Source organism: Oryx dammah, unplaced genomic scaffold (genome assembly GCF_014754425.2).
Source record: "Oryx dammah isolate SB20612 unplaced genomic scaffold, SCBI_Odam_1.1 HiC_scaffold_11, whole genome shotgun sequence".
Taxonomy (NCBI): Eukaryota; Metazoa; Chordata; class Mammalia; order Artiodactyla; family Bovidae; genus Oryx; species Oryx dammah.
In genome coordinates, this window is record NW_024070195.1 from 19,734,080 (window position 1) to 19,754,456 (window position 20,377).

At 40.3% G+C, this 20,377-nt stretch overlaps 1 protein-coding gene across 5 annotated transcripts in view; it reads left to right on the forward strand.

Annotated features, from left to right (window-relative positions):
• CARMIL1 (capping protein regulator and myosin 1 linker 1) overlaps positions 1-20,377 on the forward strand; it is a 307,355-nt gene that overhangs the window by 150,803 nt on the left and 136,175 nt on the right. For all 5 annotated transcript variants that reach the window (XM_040249951.1, XM_040249952.1, XM_040249953.1 and 2 more), the window contains 4 exons: positions 1,733-1,830; positions 2,168-2,238; positions 2,468-2,541; positions 18,136-18,211. In XM_040249951.1, coding sequence (XP_040105885.1) covers positions 1,733-1,830; positions 2,168-2,238; positions 2,468-2,541; positions 18,136-18,211 — 319 coding nt within the window. The remainder of the gene's footprint in view (positions 1-1,732; positions 1,831-2,167; positions 2,239-2,467; positions 2,542-18,135; positions 18,212-20,377) is intronic.

Here is a 20,377-nt window from a genome sequence, read left to right on the forward strand (position 1 = left end):
AAAAATTATGCTGCATTTAGGGGATATCATAATTTACATAAGAATTTGAAGGAGTTACTGGCATTTGACTACAGTTGGTTATATCTGCACATGCTTCAGTCATAAAGATTACAAAGAAGTAGGAGTATTTTTCAATGCTAGCAGAATGCTTGTACTTAAATGTTTGGGTAGGTATTTGAGGTTTTCTCTAGGAGTAGAACAGGCCAACTAGACAACTTGTCAGACTCCTCCAGCACATTTTATCTGGAATATTCATTCAATCAGAAAATGGAAGTGACTGGGAACATTTTTCTCTACAAGGTGATTGGAATTCATAAGGGTGAGAATTATACACATAGCCAGTATGCTTTTGACTCATTAAAGATTAAAATAATGTTTAGTATGACTTAGTATGTCTATTTCACCCACTTTGCATGCAGAGCCTGTCATGGTCCTGGGTGATTCTGACCTGCCAACAGCCTTCCTCACAGCCTGTGACCTCTTCCCTCCTGCCCACTTTATCCTTGATGGACACATCCTCGACCTGTCATCTCCTGGCACGGCTTCTCCTGGGTGTGAAATCATCATTTCGTCATCTCTCTTGAACTACAGTCTCTAGTCTTTCACTTTCTCTTCCTTGGTACCCATACTTGGACTTTTGGGAGGCCTCCTGGCTGTGGATCCCTTGACTTTTGCCCTCTTTCCACCTCCTTTCTACTTCCCTTCCTTTCCTATCCACCAAGCCCCATGGTGTCCATGACTTCAGTGGGGCCCTGTCAATATCCTCCACTCCTTCTGTCCCCACTGTGTTCCTGGCTCGCCTGCCTGGAAAGCCTGCCTCGCTGCAGCAAGCAGACTGCCTTGCCTCCACCCACATTTGGGCAACCAGGAGGTACAGGAGAAGATCCCACAGCTGTTCAGCTTGCTGCCACCAGCATTTCGGGACCTTCACTCTCCCTGGGCTCTTAACAGTCTCAGGAGGTTCTTTTTCATTTCTCAAGTTATTTACTCTCTTTATTTCCAAAGTTTGCCCCAGCCTTCTCCCCGACCCCTGTACATGTTTGTTTCCAGTACTGTCTGTTCATCTGACACTCCTTGGGTAGTCTCTATGTGGCTCCTCTCCTCGTTGCCCGGAGAATGAAACCCCCACTGCTTCATTTGACCTCTAAGGTATCCCTGTGACCTGGTTCCCACTTAGCTCCCAGACTTCTCTGTCCCCTCCTCACTGTTGCACCTTATTTGCTAACTGATTTGAACTGCGTTCAGTCTCTGGTGAGCACAAACTCCCTGGGATTGTAGTCCAGAGGAAGAGAGAGCAAACAAAACAGCTCTTCCAAGGTGCAGTGCTCAGGTTCTTGCTGGATGTTTGTACTATTGAAGGACAGAAGAGGAGACTTGTACTTTAGTTCCTTGAAAATTAGTAATTTATATTTAATATATACATAATCTCATAAATTATTATTAGATAACTTATTAAGTGGAACACACCAGTTTTTAACTACTCTAATAAAATTAATGTTATGAAAGAACTAAATAACATGGAGACTATTTGCATTGTTAGATACCTTTAACTTCTTATTAAGTTTCTGTAGTTCTCCAGCTCCCTAGTCTCAAAAAAAGATGGAATTATATTTACCAAAATGAAAATGATACCCATTCTTTGTTTAAAAAAAAAAAGGTGTATCATAAAATAAACTTTTGAGTGCAATTCAGAAAACTTGATTTTTGAAATATGTTGTTGTTGTCCTTACAGAAGAATCATGAAAAAAGTCTTCATGGAGCCATCTGAGCGACTGGCCAGCCTCCAAGCTCTGTGGGACAGCCAGACTGTGACTGAGCAGGGCCCCTGTGGTGAGCGTGCCTTTTAAAACCAAAAAATAAATGGTTGGATGGATGCCCTTTCGCCAGGAAGCTAAGTCTATTCCTAGTGCGCTACCGTAAAGGTACAATTACTTTTAAGGTGTAATTAGCACTGCACAGACTTTAGATTGGTGGACAAACGTCCTATATTTAAGCTGTATTGCATCCTGCTATGTACTTACTATAAAACACGGGGGAGAATCTTTGCTGTTTTCCCCAAACGGAAAGAATAATCAGCATTGTTAACGTCGGCCATATTTAAGCTTTTAAATTTTACCTTAAAAATCATTTGGTTGAAAACCTGTCACACTTCTGTTGTCTGATTCAGGTGGATTTTCTCAGATGTATGCCTGTGTTTGTGACTGGCTTGGATTTTCATACAGGGAAGAAGTACAATGGGTAAGTGTATCTGTATGCATGCATGCACACACACTGTCTCACACACACCTGGAGAATATTCCAGTATTTGGCTTATTTCTCCTCCCCCCCATTCATTGCTTGCTTAAAAATCTTCCTTCTTCAGATTACATAAAAATCTGCCTGTGTTACTGTCTGATTCTCTTTGTGTCTCTCTTGCATCTCTGATCATTTGCCGGGACTATTTACATAACGAAATTGTTTCAAATAGGATGTGGATACAATTTATCTGACACAAGACACCAGGGAATTGAATTTACAAGACTTCAGTCATCTTGACCACAGGTAAGCTGCTTATTTTTTCTTTCCTTTTTTCACTCCTGATTTTGCTTTCAGAGCTGACCTTGTTTGTCAATGGTTCCCTGTGTTCATTATCTCCAAAGAACCCTTTCCTAAGGGGAATCAGGAGAAGCTAAGAATCTCTGAATTTTGCTTTTTCCTGTTTCCTATGTGTTCATCACTATAAAGAGTTTGGAATGGGGGTGCATGAGTGTACCTCAACTTATAAACTGTGGAAACAATTTAATTCTTGGGTTCTCATGCCAGCCCACAAGTCTATTTAATCTACCCTGTATATAAATTCTAGTACTATTTTGCCTAATTACCATTTAGAACATTTTTCTATGAGGGAACTTTGTGCTGAAATCCTAACAAATGACTTTAAGTTTACAATTTCTTTCTGTAACCAGGATGGCTAGGGTTTATATGTATATATTGGTGGAAATCAATTTTCCAGTATCTGCCTTAATCATAAGGTAGATATCACCTGATATCTGTAATAAAACCATGAAATGTGTTACAAGTTGTTTGAGAGACTTTAGGTTTTAGGACGTTAACTTTAATATCTTTAGGGCTGTGGCTTGTGCGATCAGACCTCAGAGAAGAACCCCAGAGAAGTTATCCCTTCTCTCTGCAAGGGCAGACTCTGCAAAGTGACTTTGCTCCCTGACAAAGCTGAGAATCTGAGAATTGTAAACCTCCCCCACCCCTCCCCAGATCTTATCTGGTCATTTATCCCAACCTATCTCAATCTTCTCAACCCTAGAGATGGTGCTACCTATTTTTTTGTGTGTGTGCTAGTCGCTCAGTTGTGTCCGACTCTTTACGACCCTGTGGACTGTAGCCCACCAGGCTCCTCTGTCTATGGGATTCTCTAGGCAAGAATACTGGAGTGGGTTGCCATGGGCAGATACGATAGCCCCATTGCAAGGAATCCCAGCTAAAGAAATCTTTCCTCTCTGGAATGGAGAGAGAAATTTGAGACTCAATCTGTATTTTTTATGCCAGTTGTCCCCAACCTTTTTGGCACCAGGGAGCAGTTTTGTGGAAGACACCAGTTTAGCTTCTGCTATATGGCCCTGTTCCTAACAGGCCACAGACCACTCCATGGCTCAGGAGTTGGGGACCCCTGTTTTATGCCATTTGGACAATTGGAATTATAAGGAGGATGATTGCCTCTTCTTACTGCTAGCATCTCACCCCCAGAATACCAATGCAAATTGTTTTGCCACTTACCTGGCAGGAAATCCGGAGTTTTAGCAGGGTCCCTGAAGAGTTGTAGCCAACTGAATTGAGCAAAGAAGAAGTATACTGGGTGGATATGACTTGTCTCTGCACATCCTGGGCCTATGGAGGACAGTGAAGCAGGCTCAATTGTGGCTTAAGATATGGCTGAAATGCCTGAAGCCCCCAGTTCTCAAGCTTGGATATGACTGGTTTTTGTGGAATAGGCAGTTTTCTCCTGCTTAGAGCCGTTCTCCCTCTTCTTATATTTGCAGGAATGTCATACTCTCCATTTAGGCAAGGTGTTTTCTGTGTAGCTTATGAAAATGTGATCTGAGAAACAAAAAGGGAAGATATTTTACTTTGTATTTTTTCAATAAAAACAGAATAGAGCATATAGAATAAGATTAAAATAGTTAGGCCTACAGTATCCAATCTCCAGTCCCAGGATCTCTTTATATTCTTAAAAGTTGTTGCACTTTTGTTTATGTGAGTTTTATCTTTTGGTACTTCTCATATTGGAAATTGAAACTAAAATAGAAAGGTTAAGTCCTTTAAAAATAACATGTTAGCATATAATAAGTTTATGTTAAACCTATTTTTATAAAAGAATGGGTTATAAAAGTAACTTTTCTGCTAACATAGATACCATTGTTTAAAAAAATAACTATATTCCATAACAAAAATCAGTCAGCAAGAAAGGTGGCATCAGTTTACCTTTTTGGCAGATGATTTTGACTTCTGATTTAATAGAAGGCAGCTGGATTCTCATATCTGCTGCTGCATTCAGTCTGTTAGGAAATGTGTTTTGACTGAAGAATTAGGAAGAAAGTCCAAACATATGCAGATGTGCAGTAAGGACGGAGTATTTTTAATCACCGTTTCACATGATTACTTGATGTTCTCTTTTGATGCTTTACCACAACTCAGCAAGTGTTGGAATCTGAAACCATTATCAATGAACTTCACTCGTTCAGAAACTGTTGGTTTACTGAGTTATGCATCGCACGCAGATATTTCACTGTTGTAAAATAGTGGGGAGAAACAAAGGCGTTTTAAACTATCACCACTGATCTTAATCAAAAAATCTTTAAGAATGGCAAACCTTGTCATGCTCATAGTGGCAGATAAAAGTTTCCCAAAATTCAAATTTTTGCTTTAAAGATATAATTTTACTATTGGAAAAAAGTGCTATCGGGTGATTTCCTTGCCATGACTGGCTAACTTCTTAAGTTTTAGAGAAAATATCCGCTAATTCCTAAGTCTGAATAACCATACTTTGTCATTTTTTCCATGGTGTTCCATGAGAAAAGAGAACTAGTTTTGTGAGTAACACTGAGTGTAAAGAAAATACTTTACATTGAGACAGTTATCACTTTGCTATATAGAGGAAGCAGGTTGTGTCGACTTCTGTTTTGTTGCACAGAGTATTTAAAAGGCCTGTACTCAGGGGCTGAGATTTAATAAAAGGAGTACTTTTTACTTTTTCATCAAGGACATTTTTGTAAATATTTATTTATTTGGCTGCACCAGGTCTTAGTTGTGGCACGTGGGATCTTTAGTTGTGGCATGTGGGATCTTTAGTTGTGGCATGTGGGATCTGGTTCCCTGACCAGGGATCGACCCTGAGCCCCAGCATTGGGAGTGTGGAGTCTTAGCCACAGGACCACTAGAGAAGTCCCTCGTCAAGGACGTTCTTAAATGATGTTAACCTCCATTTGTGTGGCAGTGAAGAATATAGTGACAGTGAGCACAGCTTGGTGCTGCTACCTTGGTTTGTGCTAAGGCACCAGCAGCTTTTGCCACCATTGCTTTTGCACCATCCATGCAATGTCAACAAGTTGGAGTGGACACATTTGTTTTAGTATGAAGGTTTCTTTGAACTTGTGAACCTCTGAGTGAGTCATGAGATTCCTGGGGTCCTATTTGGAGAACATCCAGTCTGTAGGAATAAAAACATGTAGGGCAGCCTGAGGTGTTTCTTCAGCTTTCGTTTATTATATCCTTCATGATTTTTGCACTGTTAATAGATTATATACAGTATCAGTGCTAAACTTTCCAGTTAATCCCCTGTGCTTAATTTGGTGATTAAACTACATCTAACTGCTGTGCAGTGCGTGCTTGGTCATGTCCGACTCTCTGTAACCCCAAGGACTGTAGCCTGCCAGGCTCCTCTGTCCATGGAATTTGCCAGGCAAGAATACTGGAGTGGGTTGCCATTTCTTTCTCCAGAAACTGTATGTGGAGAAGCTGCCAAATACAGTTACTTGAAATACGTAGAGTACTATCTAAATTAAGTCTTTGTCAAAACTTACAATTTTCCTGAGTAGATTTTTCCTAATTCCTTAGCTGGAGAATTTTTATTTCACCACTAAATACTGCATTAATGGGGTGAATCTATAGAACTTCCCAGGTGGTACAGTGGTAAAGAATCTTCCTACCAGTGCAGGAGGCGCAAGAGATGTGGGTCCATCCCTTGGTTGGGAAGATCCCCTGCAGAAGGAAATGGCAAACCACTCCAGTATTCTTGCCTGGAGAATTCCTTGGACAGAGGAGCCTGGTGGGCTATAGTCCGTGGGGCTGCAAGGAGTCAGACATGACTGAGCACAAGTCATCGTCTACTTCTCTTACTTGCTTAAGGGCTTGAAGAACTTTTTTTTTGTTTCCGAGACTCTGAATTAGAAATTGGAAACATTTTCTAGAGAGGGCCAGATAGTAAATGTTTTAGGCTTTTTGAGGCAAACAGTCATTATTGCCAATATGCATCACAACTGATATAGATTGAAACAGTTCTAGACACTGTAACTGAATGAGTGTGACTGTGTTTCAAGAAAACTTTCTTTGCAAAAATACAGGTTGTAGACTGTAGCTTGCTGACTGCCGCTATAGATCAGTGGCTTCTGATGTGGGATGTATATAACCAAAGGAAATGCAAGATAAGCTGCAAAAAACATTATTGTTGGCTCCTTTTAAAGTTTCTTATCTTAGTTTTATAACATACATAATCACAATTGTATATTTAGTATATAATAACAGAATCTTAAAAATTTAGAGTTCTCAAAGCTTTTTAACCACAGCGAGCTTGTTTAATAAAAATGGAGACCACTGCTCAAGACATCTTCTCTCCTGCTAATGCCTAAGTACTTGACTTTTTTTCAGAGTTCTGTCTTAATCACTCTGATCTTTAAAGTTTATGCCCTCTTCTTGAGGATTTGATTTTTCCCCATAGTTCTTACTGTTAAAATTAGATCCAGCTTCTGTATAAGAGGCTACTCCCAGTCCTGTTAGATGGCCTGTATTAAATGTATTTTTCTAACCAAGTTGCAACAGATTATGATGCATGAACATTTCTCTATATTAGAATGAACATGCTTACTCATGAAGGAACAGTCTGCACTTAAAGGGCACACTAGTTTGGAAGAATTCATAATGGCAGAATTTGAGTGTGATATGGGTCATTTGAGAGGTTTTACAACAAGCCATGTTGGTACTTTTCTCATTTGGGTATGAGTTAGGGAGAAGAGAATGGAGGAATTAGAGGTGCAAGAGGAAAGATTACATGGGTTGCATGTTCTGGAGTTTTTTAGAAAATACAGGCAGTAGTTACCAAATGTATCAATGAATTTTCTACTGTGGCAGTCAGCTCCCATGTATCTCTATTTGATCATAATTCAGATACAAATAAGCAGTTTTGTTTACAGTTTACATTTATTTAAATGAGATTCTGCATGCTTAGCTGTCCCTGAACCTGATCATTTCAGCTGACTTCCTTCTGGAAAGCCGTACACCTTTCATATAGTTGGTCTGAATGTTCTCCTGATTATCCATCACTCAGAGTTTTATTTTCTCATCCCGTTCTTTCTCCCCATTTCATTTGGTCATCAGAGGTAGAAACATCCATTCTTAATGGTCCTTGAAATCATTAGTGCTCCCACAATGGAAGTTTCACGAGGGCTGGGCTTTCTCTGTCTTGTTCACACCATATGACTTGATGCTCTGAAATCAAACCAGTGGCTCAGGGAGGATTTTCAAGGGAGACTGAACTGCTCTTGGGGAGTAGATCAGAGTCCTGGGAGGCTGAAGGGATTAATTTTTTAAAAGTCCATTGGATTGCTCAAATACCTTCTTTCCCATACTCAAGTTGATCATTATTACTGTCATGGCATTCTTCAGACAGTTTTGCTCTGTGTTACCTACTCCAATCCAGGGCTGAATCCTGTCTGGATTCCTATAAAATTCTGTATGTTTCTTTCGGTTGACCCACCCAGGTCACTGTCTTTTTGCACTCAGGAGTTTGTAGCTTCCTTTTTCTAGGACCAGCTCAGATCCAAAGTGGAAGCTCTGGTGGTTGTGTGTGGTACTGATGTTACTGCTGCAGATCTGGTGACAGGGAAACCAAACATGGTATTGGCAGCTTGATCCTCTGGAACACAGGCTGGAGGAAACAGCAATCCCTGTGTGACCCCATCACCACTCATAGGAGATGGATTTGGAAGAAGGTGTGGGTCTAGGGACGGGGCGGTGCCCTTGTCATTATTCTCATCACAGAGACCTTATTGGTGTCCTCACCTGGGAGCTGCTCTTCTTCAGACATATGCCCAGTGTTTTGATACACGTTATATCCCATGACTTATAGAGCCTCATGAACCAAGAAGAAGCATATGTATCATATTTAGGCTTCCTACGAGTCAGCATACTGTCCATTCTTTTCACTGTAGACCCACCTCTCTGTTCCTGTGTGTTCTCCTACCTTACCAGACCCTTTAGGGTCTACCCAGGAGCTTCAAGGTAGATGTATAAGCAACTTGAATGCTATAGTTGATTAGTGAATTAATTGATTCTAACTAAGGAACTCTCAGAACTAAATGTGAACGTAATTTTAAGGGAAGAAACCAATGTAGAACCTCTTATACACCTAAATACACACGTGTGTATATGTATGTGTACATTTCTGGGAAGCACAGTGAAATTTTGAAAGGGCTTGAAGGAATTTCCCATTTTAAAAGTATTCCTGTGTGTTATAATATATGCAATTAAAAAAAAAAGTCACAGAAACAAGACTTTACTGGCCATATCATGGGTAGAATTTGATCTAGAGCATTAAGATATCTAAAGAAAGAATGTCTCAGTTTGATGTAAGCTGGTCAGTCATGGGGATTCGCTGATAGCTCAGTTGGTAAAGAATCTGCCTGCAATGCAGGAGACCCTGGTTCAATTCCTGGGCCAGGAAGATCTGCTGGAGAATGGATGAGCTTCCCACTCCAGTATTCTTGTGGTTCCTTTGTGGCTCAGCTGGTAAAGAATCCGCCTGCAATGTGGGATACCTGGGTTCGATCTCTGGGTTGGGAAGGTCCCCTGGAGAAGGGAATGGCTACCCACTCCAGTATTCTGGCCTGGAGAATCCCATGGTCTTTATAGTCCATGGGGTCGCAAAGACTCAGACATGACTGAGTGATGGTTAGTCATGGAAGCCTTTACAGGAAAAAGTCATGAAGTCACTTTTGGCAGTTTCCATCCAAGCATTGCCCAGGAGAAAAGGGCACTAAGCCAACAGACTTTCAGTATATTGACTCCTTCGTGGATAAACCTATTTCTATTTTAAGATGAATTCATCAGCTATTTAAATCTAATACCATTAAAATTTGGATTTATCTAAAAAAAAAAAGTAGGACTAGACACTTTATTGTTGCTGAATAAGCATTCAAGTGTGAGGATGACAGCAATCATGCCGGATCCAGCCAGTTAGTCTCTGGAGAAGAATAGGAATTAGAAAGTGCCTGGAAAAATGTCCATTCAGTTATTATTCATAGCTTCCCAAATTTTATTTAAGCACATTCTTAAAATTTGTTCTAGGTTAGGTTATCAATGGGCCAAAATGACGCGTAGATTGAAGAAGGCTTTGTTATACATTTCTCATGGGTGCTCTCAACGGTCTGTGAGCTGACATGTTAAAAATGTAATTACACTGTAATTTGGAGCGGCAGGGAATGATGAGGATAGAGGTAGTGGTGCTGAAGAGAAGAGAATATATAGCTTTAATCACATCGATTTTTCTTGTTCCCTGAAGATTTTGCAGAGGAGCTAATCTTATCCATCCTCTAAAGACCCAGCGACATGCATCATTGAGCCTAAACTTGGCTCATGAGAACCCAGACAGCAGTTCATCCCTTTCAGACTCATGTTTTTGTGTTGTCATATTTTATACTCATCAAGGTGACATTCACGCGCCTGAGACTTTCACGGAAGAGTTTGGATTAATGTTTTGCAAGGTTGTCCTAAGGCACTGGTTTAATTCTTTCCTAATCTAAGCTCCTTGTCTTTATTCCTGCTCTCATTTAAAAAAGGAAGAAATGCTTTTTGGAGTGTGAAATCAGGTGTGAAGAGCCTTAGCCTCTGTTTCCATTCTTAAATTTCTATAAATCCATAAAACAGTGGTCTCCAGCCTGGGTCAGATGGACTGTGTGGTGAACACAGTTGATGATATACAGAGGAGCGTGAAGAAAGTAGTAGAACATATTTTATGCTTATTTTGTTCTTCTCTGTTTTGTGTATGTGCATGTATTATTATTATTTTTTTTTTTACTGAGCCCCCTAGTTGGCTCTGGATAAAGAACTGCTTGCAATGCAGGAGACACAGCAGATGCAGGTTCAGTCTCTGGATGCAAAGATCCCGTGGAGGAGGAAATGGCAACCCACTCCAGTATTCTTGCCTGGAAAATCCCATGGATAGAAGACTATGACAGGTTACAGTTCATAGGGTCACAAAGAGTCAGACATGACTGAAGTAACTGAGCACACACACACACTAATATATTAGTACAGTATTGCATGTATATAATTTATAGATAAACACACAGATTTGGGAGAGATGTGTGCTCAAAATATTGAGTTGGCCAAAAAGTTTATTTTGGTTTTTCTTACAGAAAAACCCCAAAAAAGTTTTTGGTCAACCTGATACTTTCCAGTTAGGAGTGAATGGTCAAAAAATTTAGAGGCTACTCATTTAGGCCTCTGGCATTGTGCTCATCTATAAGGTGTCTCACATTGGGGTGTCCTTATCATTTAATAATCTATAGGACATATTTCTATATAAATTAGAGTATCAGGCAGGATTGGTGTTCCATGACACCTACAATTTTTTAAAACTCTCTAACTCCCAGTTTCCAACTAGATATAAAGGAGAAGAGTCTAAATTATCCCCAGAAAGACTATCAAATGAATATATCAGGAAAATACGGCTGTAGTTCTGAGTTTTACCAGCCTTTCTGGAAGAGAGCATTTATCACTGTGTGCACGCAGCAAGCAGGAGAGTGGCCAGACCCTGCATTCTTGCATGAAATACCTCCTGCAAGCTTTTAAACATTTGTAAGATTTCCTGGGGGGAGCTCTTCCATTCTGCGTGCATGGATACACTACAGCTGATCACGATGTTGTTCAGTGGATTTTTACTCTCTCTCTTTGTGCTTTTCTCACATCTCTTTTGGGGCTTGCTGGACATCTTTCAAATTTGTTCGTTGATGCTCTCCTGGACTTTTCACACTATTTAAAAGTCACAGTGTTTTTACAGTTTCAACGAGGAGAGGTAGGCAGGAGGGAAGAAAGACTAAGGAGGGAAATCTGGCCCCAAAATAATAACTGGAAAAATTAAATTCTTACTAAGTCATATAGATCAGAAAGATTAGAAATTCTAATTCAATAGATTATCCAGAATCGAGAATCGCAGAGAAATTTAGCAAGTGATTTAGACTCTGAATTGCTTGCCAGCTTCTTTGTTTTTGCATTTTAACTTCTTTTAGTAGCCCTCAAATATGAGTTTATTTTTGATGTCCAGAGGAGCAAGAACACAGTCTTTTTGAGACATCATCTCAGAATATGTCTTAGGATTGGCTTTCAAATTAGGAGCTAAGTGGTTGTCCAAATGTGATGAAAGGGGTTTGGAATTTTTGATCTGGAAACCCCTGGATATAATCACCCTGGATTCCCCTGTAGAGTAGATTGAAGACTCTTGACAGTATGGAAAGTAGTTGACTTATTAGTGAGATGATAGCACAATGGTTAAATAATCAGGTCATAGCTCACACCGCCTTGAATCCTGTCTCTTTCCAACTAAACTTTGTGACCAGCTCTCTAACTTCTCTGTGCCTTGGGAGAGGAGGGTGGGTCTCCATCTGTGAAATGGTGTTAATGACAACACCTCCCTCCTGGGGTTATTGTGAAGGCTACATGGATTAATGTATATACATGCTAGTACATAAAAATGTTTAAATGAATGCTTGTTATTTTTACTTCCTAAAAGACTTGCCCTGTTTTTAAGTAAGCAACTCTATAAAGTGACTAGTTTTCTTAACTTAAAGGAAATCTTTTAGAGTCGCAAAACCTTTTATTACAGAAAATCTTTGATGCTCAGAGACTGTTTTCTGGTCTTTTCTGTATTGCTTCTGTTTTGTTAGTTGTATGCTGGTATTTTCTTCTAGAAAGATATAAGTGAAAAACTTGGTTCTTTTGAGTTTTAAGGGAAAGTTTGGATAGTTTGAGGTGTCAACTGCAATGAGAAGTAAGAACCCCAACTTTTATTACCAACCCCAGCTAATAGCTGGGTTGACAACACCACCACACCAACTCTATATGTAGTACATTTACATCAGGAAAAAGTTAGGGTGTAGGAGCTGTCTTGTCTCCATTCAGCAGAGTATTAAGAAACAGTTCAGCCCCATGACCCCAAAGGATATTCACACTGGATCTTCCTTTTCAGTGTTTGCAGTCTTAAAATGTTCTTGCTCCCATTTTAAGAAGAGTCACATGAGATAATACATGAAAACACTGTTGCCAGGTTGCCAGTACTCATCAGAGACTTCCCTCAACTGTTATAACTCTTTAAGGCTAACTTCAGATCAAAAGCCACATGGTAATGAAGAGTCTCTTAGGAGGTCAAAGCAAAACATCAGTTCAGTTCAGTCGTGTCCGACTCTTTGCGACCCCATAAATCGCAGCACGCCAGGCCTCCCTGTCCATCACCAACTCCTGGAGTTCACTCAAACTCATGTCCATTGAGTAGGTGTTGCCATCCAGCCATCTCATCCTCTGTCGTCCCCTTCTCCTTCTGCCCCCAATCCCTCCCAGCAGCAGAGTCTTTTCCAGTGAGTCAACTCTTTGCATGAGGTGGCCGAAGTATTGGAGTTTTAGCTTTAGCATCACATGCTGCTGTTGCTAAGTTGCTTCAGTCGTGTCCGACTCTGTGCGACCCCATACACAGCAGCCCACCAGGCTCCCCTGTCCCTGGGATTCTCCAGGCAAGAATACTGGAGTGGGTTGCCATTTCCTTCTCCAATGCATGAAAGTAAAAAGTGAAAGTGAAGTCTTAGTGGGATACAAAATAAAAGGCACGAACTGATGGTAAAAAGCTGTTAATCGCATCCCCCCATGAGAAAATCAGTCAAGACCAGCCGAGGTGTGTTGAAAACTTTCTACGTTATGTAATATAATCAGTACATTATAAAATATAATCATTATGTAGTAATAAACACTACTTAATGAAAACATAGGAATGGATTGGTCCTGAGCAACACAGATGCTGTCAGGGAAATCCAGGGAGTTCTTTGCAGTAAGTGATATCAGTATAACATGTGAATGCAAATTGAGTCTTTATCTAAGATTTGCTTCTGTGCTCACTTGTAACTGTGCTCTAAGAAGGCCATCCTGGAAAATGAACTCTCAGAAATGAAATTAGTTACATCACATCTTGTGTATTTTCTGTTTAAGTGGGACCTAATCAGAGGGTGAGGGTGACAGACACAGGGAGAGTGGGCTGGCAGCCGTCACACGATTACCTTGTCTAATCTGGTGTCACACAGCGACACTCGTGGACATGTCCATCTGTGTTGCTTCCTGTGTTTGACAAATATGAACATAACTGTTATGAACAATAATATATACATTTTTATATAAATAAAAGTTTTTATTTCTCTTGGGTGAATACCCAGGATTGAGATTGCTGAACCATGGTATGTCTTATTTTTGTCGTTCAGTCAGTAAGTCATGTGTGACTCTTTGTGACCCCATGGACAGGTGGTTCTGTGATAAAGAATCTGTGCGCCCATGCAGGAGATGCGGGTTCATTCCCTGGGCCTGGAAGATCCCCTGGAGAAGGAAATGGCAACCCACTCCAGTATTCTTGCCTGAGAAATCTCATGGATACAGGAGCCTGTTGGGCTAGTCGATGGGGTCGTAAAAGAGTTGGACATGACTTAGTGACTAAACAACAATGGTAAAAGTATACATAAAACTTCATAATAAGACGTTGTCAAACTGTTGCCCACCTTGAGCATGCCATTTGCTTTCCCAACAGCAGTGTATGAGGTTTCATTTGCTCTGCACCCTGGTTAGCACTTAACATTGTCACTTAAAAAAAAAAAAAAGCAATGCAGTAGGTTTCCAGTGGCATCTTATTTTGGCTTTAAATTGCATTTCTCTAATGGCTAATAATTTTGAGTATCTTTCATGTGCTTATTTACCCTCAGTGTATCTTGCTTGATGAAGTATCTGTTTCGATCTTTCTGCTCATTTAAAACACTTGAGTTATTTCTTGTTATGGACTTCTGAGAGTTCTTTATACATTTTGAGCACCAAGTCCTTTGTCAGAAATGAGATTTGCAAATATTTTCTCCCAGAATATGGTCATCTTACCTTTCTTTTAATAGCATCTATTACAGAGTAAAAGTTTTTGATTTTGATAAAGTCCAGTTGATTTATTTTTTTCTTTTATGGATCATGCTTTTGGTGTCAGATCTAAAAACTCTTTGATTAAGCCATTCTTTGCTCTGTTGACCATCTCTTCTGGGATGGTAATGTGTTTCTCATCTAGAAGGCCTACATTTTTCCTATAAGGATCTTTCCTGACTGAAGTCTTCTCATAATTGTCTCTCTTATTTGCACCATAGGGCTGCATATTCACTCTATAGCAGAGGGGTTATTTCACTCTATTATAGTTGCTTTTATTTTTTGCTAAGCTGTTCTAGGTGGTGAGTGTCACAAGGGGAGGGACCATCTTGCTGTGTTCATTGTTTCCTCAGTCCAGTGATTCATGCACAGTGGGTGGCACTCATTGAACAAATGAATGGAGTTGCTGGGCATTTTCAGGCTTTTGTGCCTTTGTACGTTGTTGTCGTTATTGTTTAAGCACTCAGTCCTGTCCGACTCTTGCGACCCCATGGACTGTAGCTCCCCCAGGCTCCTCTGTCCATGGGATTTTCCAGGCAACAATACTGAAGCGGGTTGCCATTTCCTTCTCCTGGGCATCTTCCTGACCCAGGGATTGAATCTGTGTCTCCTGCATTGGCAGGTGGAGGATTCTTTATTGCTGAGCCACCTGGGAAGCCCACCTGGGAAGCACATCCTATTTCCTAGTTACTTAGAATACTCTATTTCCCTTTCCCTGACTGGTTGGCCTCTCCCTATCTCTCAAACCTTGCAGACCCTTCCCCGTTTGCTCCAGGCTGAAGTACTCATGTCCTCTGATGATCTTAGGGCACTTGGAATATGCTCGCTTTTTCCATGGTGCTGCAGATAGCTGAGGTCTTTCCACCGTTGGAAGACAAAGAGTTGCCCGTATACGTCACTTAACCCTCAGAGCCTAATATCCCTACCCAGGACTTAGTAGTACTCAATAAATGTTTATTGAATGAATTATGATGTATATTTGTCTTTTTCTAATTTATTTTTGACATTAAAAAGCCTAGGCATTAACATAATTTAGAGAAACATTGTGGGCAGACCACGCCAACATGAATGAGTCCCATCATTTTTGTGGACAGTTTTTGCTATAACAAAGTTTTATATCATCCGTGGGACATAGTTTTATAATCCCTTTAGGTTATGAATATGGATCATTACAGACAAATTTGAAAATATAGTACAAAATTTGTGTTCGAAAAAATTCATATCTTTAATGCTACCACCCAGGCAAGGTGTCTGCATAAGATTTTGCTGTATTTTTCTTCTGGGGGGAAAAAACATGTCTATATTTGTGAGCATTTATGTCTATTATTTTATATGTCATTTTTACCAGTTACTCTCATTGACTCTGATCACACAAATATGCACCTGGAATGCTGTGTATTTTTAAAATTGAATCTTGTACTCCAAGCATTTCTGGTATCATTAAGAATTGGATTTGACTTTGAGTGTACCAGAATATTTTCAGGGTTTTTACAGGTCATATGTAGGCTGATGCTGTCCTACCCACTGCATTAATGTAAAACCTGATCCTGTTAATGATGTGCCCTTCAGCTCCTGAAAATGAATTCATTATGACAAAAGCCAACTGTACTTCAAATCTCATCAGGTGGCATAATACACAATAAAGAGGTCCTGAAGTGTAGTCTCTACTTGACATTAAATCCACAAAAGGAGACGCAGTGAGAATGATTTGCCATCATTCCTAAGTGATGATGTAAGGGAGAGGACTCAGATAACATGGGCTTTGAGGGCCCTGTATTATAAGGTGGAATTCACTCTGAGAAAAGCTACAACTGTCATTAGACATCAGGGAGAAATGCCGAGACTTGTTCTGAGCAATTGGTTGGTGGAGAGAGATGAGAGAGTGGAGACCCTAAAACAACTATGGCAAGGATGGTTGTTCTTGTTTTTTAATTTGAAACTTGGTTTTTTTTCATGTAAAACTTAGCAAGCTTAATAAAGAGGCTTTTTGCTGGAAAAGATGGCATATAATTCCTTGGCTTTTTTTTTTTTTTTTTTTTTTACCACCTGTGGATGCTCATGTCACCTTTTAAAGCAAATCTGATGAAACTACACACATGGGCTTTAGAAGCTGGGTTTTGACTGTAGTGGTGTCCAAAGGGACCAGCAGTTTCACTGTAGGTCTCTTAGCATCTGTTTCTTCATCTGTAAAATGCAAACAATAAAACCTTCTAAGGTTGTTTTGAGATTTAAATGAGTTAATTGGTCTATGTAAAATGCCTAGCATGGGGCCTGGTACCTTGAAGCTTGAAAAAATAGTGATTTTTCACTATTTTGCCTTTCATTTCTGTTTCAGTAAAAATTTGTGCATTTGCTACTTGTCATGCCCTGAAGATAAAATTGATATGGCTTCCCTGTAGCCAAAAATCTAAAGAAGACAGGGATGTGGCTTTCAAAGAATTTACAACCTGGAGTGATAAGGAATAGATGTTTAAACATCAAACTATACTATAAGGCAGAATAAAATAAATGCTAAACAGAGGTGTAAATAATGTGCTGGTTGTAGTGACCTGGGAAGAAGAAGAGAGGATTATGATATAGGCCTTGAAGGATACATGGATTTTCATAGCTGAACAAAGCAGGAAAAGGTAATTCTGATTGTGAAACTGCATGATATGTTTGAGTAGTGAATTGTCTGCTTTTTGGCTTGAGCAGGAGTGAGGGGCATGTTGTGTAGAGGTCAGGCTGGAATGATAGTGTGGTGGCTGATCTCTGATGTGAATAGCTTCACTCCATGGCTGAAGAACGTGTAGGAAGCGTAAGACAAAAAAGCAAAAACCCAAGCAACAAAAAAACACTTGGGCTATCTCATTGTATAATCAGTACTAAGAACTGCAAGAAAGATACCAAATGGTTGTAGGATGCTTGCTAATAAGCATTGGGTATCCCATCCGATGTGACTTATAATAAGACTGGTACTGTCCTTGCTTGCCATATAAACTCCTCTAGCCAGAGAGCATATGATATACTTGATGAAGAATTTATGAAGGAGCAATGTAAAGAAATAAGAGTTGTTAGTATGGAATTGGGAGAAGGCAATGACAACCCACTCCGGTACTCTTGCTTGGAAAATCCTATGGACAGAGGAGCCTGGTGGGCTGCAGTCCATGGGGTTGCTAAGAGTCAGACATGATTGAGCAACTTCACTCTCCCTTTTCACTTTCATGTATTGGAGAAGGAAATGGCAACCCATTCCTGCGTTCTTGCCTGGAGAATCTCAGGGACGGGGGAGCCTGGTGGGCTGCCGTCTATGGGGTCGCACAGAGTCAGACACGACTGAAGCCACTTAGCAGCAGCGGTATGGAATTAGACATAAGATATCTCTTAGAGCAAGGATGGCCTCTAAGCAAACACTGCTACCAAACTCTTTTCCTTTGGAAATAGAAATCAGAGTCCATAGAGATAATTCATCTTCAACTTTAAGGAGTTCTGTTTACATCATTCTGAAGATCTGTCCTAAAGTATGTAATTGTTGTTTAGGGGTTGAAATAGGTTTAGCTGAATGTTGTGTTTGTAAATAATAGAAATTAACAAGTGAACTTGGATGTCATGGATTAAAAATCAGACATCAATATGGCTATTGTAAGAGATGTTCATATATTTTGTTATTTCCGCTTCTAGGGACTTAATACCTATCATTGCTGCTCTGGAATACAATCAGTGGTTCACTAAGCTGTCCTCTAAGGATCTAAAACTGGTAAGTAATTGAAGATGTTGCTTAGCTTTGCTGAATTTCAAAAACTTGAAAATTATAAAAAACAAAAAACAGACACATATTTGTTTTTCAGCCATACTGGTGAGCTGAATACATGTTATTTCTTAGGGAGATATTTTCCTATAAATGATGTGCAGAACATTTTACAAAGTTTGTAATGGGAGATGCTTCAGAAAAGTACTTCCTCCCGTTTTCAGCTGCTTCAGGCAATTTTAGATGATGAACAGAAAGGCACACTTAGTGGAGCCTTCTGCATACCCTCATTCCACCGGCAAAAACTATTCAAGTTACATTTGCACAGCTGCAAATAGCAGATTTTATGTTCCTATCTTGCATTCCATCTCCACAAAGCATCCCTTCCTGAGAATTTAGGAAAACATTACCAAGGTAGAGTTGGTCTGGAGTTTTGACAGTCAACATTAATTTTCTAGATGAGGTTTTGGACAGATTTATATGTAAGCAAAATAAAATCAAAGTGAAATCTGTTAGTTTTTCTAAGACATGGGGGAGCCAAAGTTTTGGTCTGTTTTATTAGTAGAAATAAGATGCTCTGTTTTTTTGTTTTTTGTTTTTCCCAGCCATTTGGATGGAAGCTTATCCATGAGTTAGGTTTCTGCTGCTTCGTTTGAGCATGGGAGATAATTTAGATGTTTTAATGGAGACTGTTAACATTCAAGTCTCCAACTTTCAGAGGTCATAGAAACGGGGGGGTTAAAATTTTCTGAGTGATGGATGTCTAGGTTGCTTCCATGTTCTGGCTGTTGTAAATAGCGCTGCCGTGGACATTTGGGTACATGTATCATTTTCAGGGTGGTGTATGCCCAGTAGTGGGATTGCTGGGTCAGATGGCAGTTTTATTCCTAGTTTTTAAAGGAATCTCCATAGTGTTCTGCATTGTGACTGTATCAATTACATTCCCACCAACAGTGCAAGAGGGTTCCCCTTTCTCCACGTCCTCTCTAGCATTTGTTGTTTGTAGATTTTTTGATAATGGCCATTGTGACTGGGGTGAGGTGTTAGTTCACTGTAGTTTTGAAGGAATGGAGATGCAGACGTAAAGGTTTTGTAGATATAGTGGGGGTGGGTGGAAAGAGACGAGGGGATGAGTTGAGAAAGTTGGATTGACATATATATGTTACCTTGTGTAAAATAGATAGCTAGTGTGAAGCTGCCATATAACACAGGGAGCTCAGCCTGCGGCTCGGGTGGTGGTGGTGGGAGGGAGTCTCAGGAGAGAGGGGAGATATTTATGGCAGAAAGTGAAGAGGAGCTAAAAAGCCTCTTGATGAAAGTGAAAGAGGAGAGCGAAAAAGTTGGCTTAAAGCTCAACATTCAGAAAACAAAGATCATGGCATCTGGTCCCATCACTTCATGGCAAATAGATGGGGAAACAGTAGAAACAGTGTCAGACTTTATTTTGGGGGGCTCCAAAATCACTGCAGATGGTGACTGCAGCCATGAAGTTAAAAGACGCTTATTCCTTGGAAGAAAAGTTATGACCAACCTAGATAGCATATTCAAAAGCAGAGACATTACTTTGCCGACTAAGGTCCGTCTAGTCAAGGCTATGGTTTTTCCTGTGGTCATGTATGGACATGAGAGTTGGACTGTGAAGAAGGCTGAGCGCCGAAGAATTGATGCTTTTGAACTGTGGTGTTGGAGAAGACTCTTGAGAGTCCCTTGGACTGCAAGGAGATCCAACCAATCCCTTCTGAAGGAGATCAGCCCTGGGATTTCTTTGGAAGGAATGATGCTGAAGCTGAAACTCCAGTACTTTGGCCACCCCATGTGAAGAGTTGACTCATTGGAAAAGACTCTGATGCTGGGAGGGATTGGGGGCAGGAGGGGAAGGGGACGACCGAGGATGAGATGGCTGGATGGCATCACAGACTCGATGGACGCGAGTCTGGGTGAACTCCGGGAGTTGGTGATGGACAGGGAGGCCAGGCGCGCTGCGGTTCACGGGGTCGCAGAGTTGGACACGATGAGCGCCTGGACTGAACTGAGCTGACTGATCTGCATTCTTGTATGGCAGAAAGCAACACAACATTGCAAAGTAATTATCTTCCAATTAAAAAGTCTGAAAAAAATTTAAAACCTTTCCAAGTGAAGAGATAGGATTTGGATTGAGAACTGGATCTGTTGAAA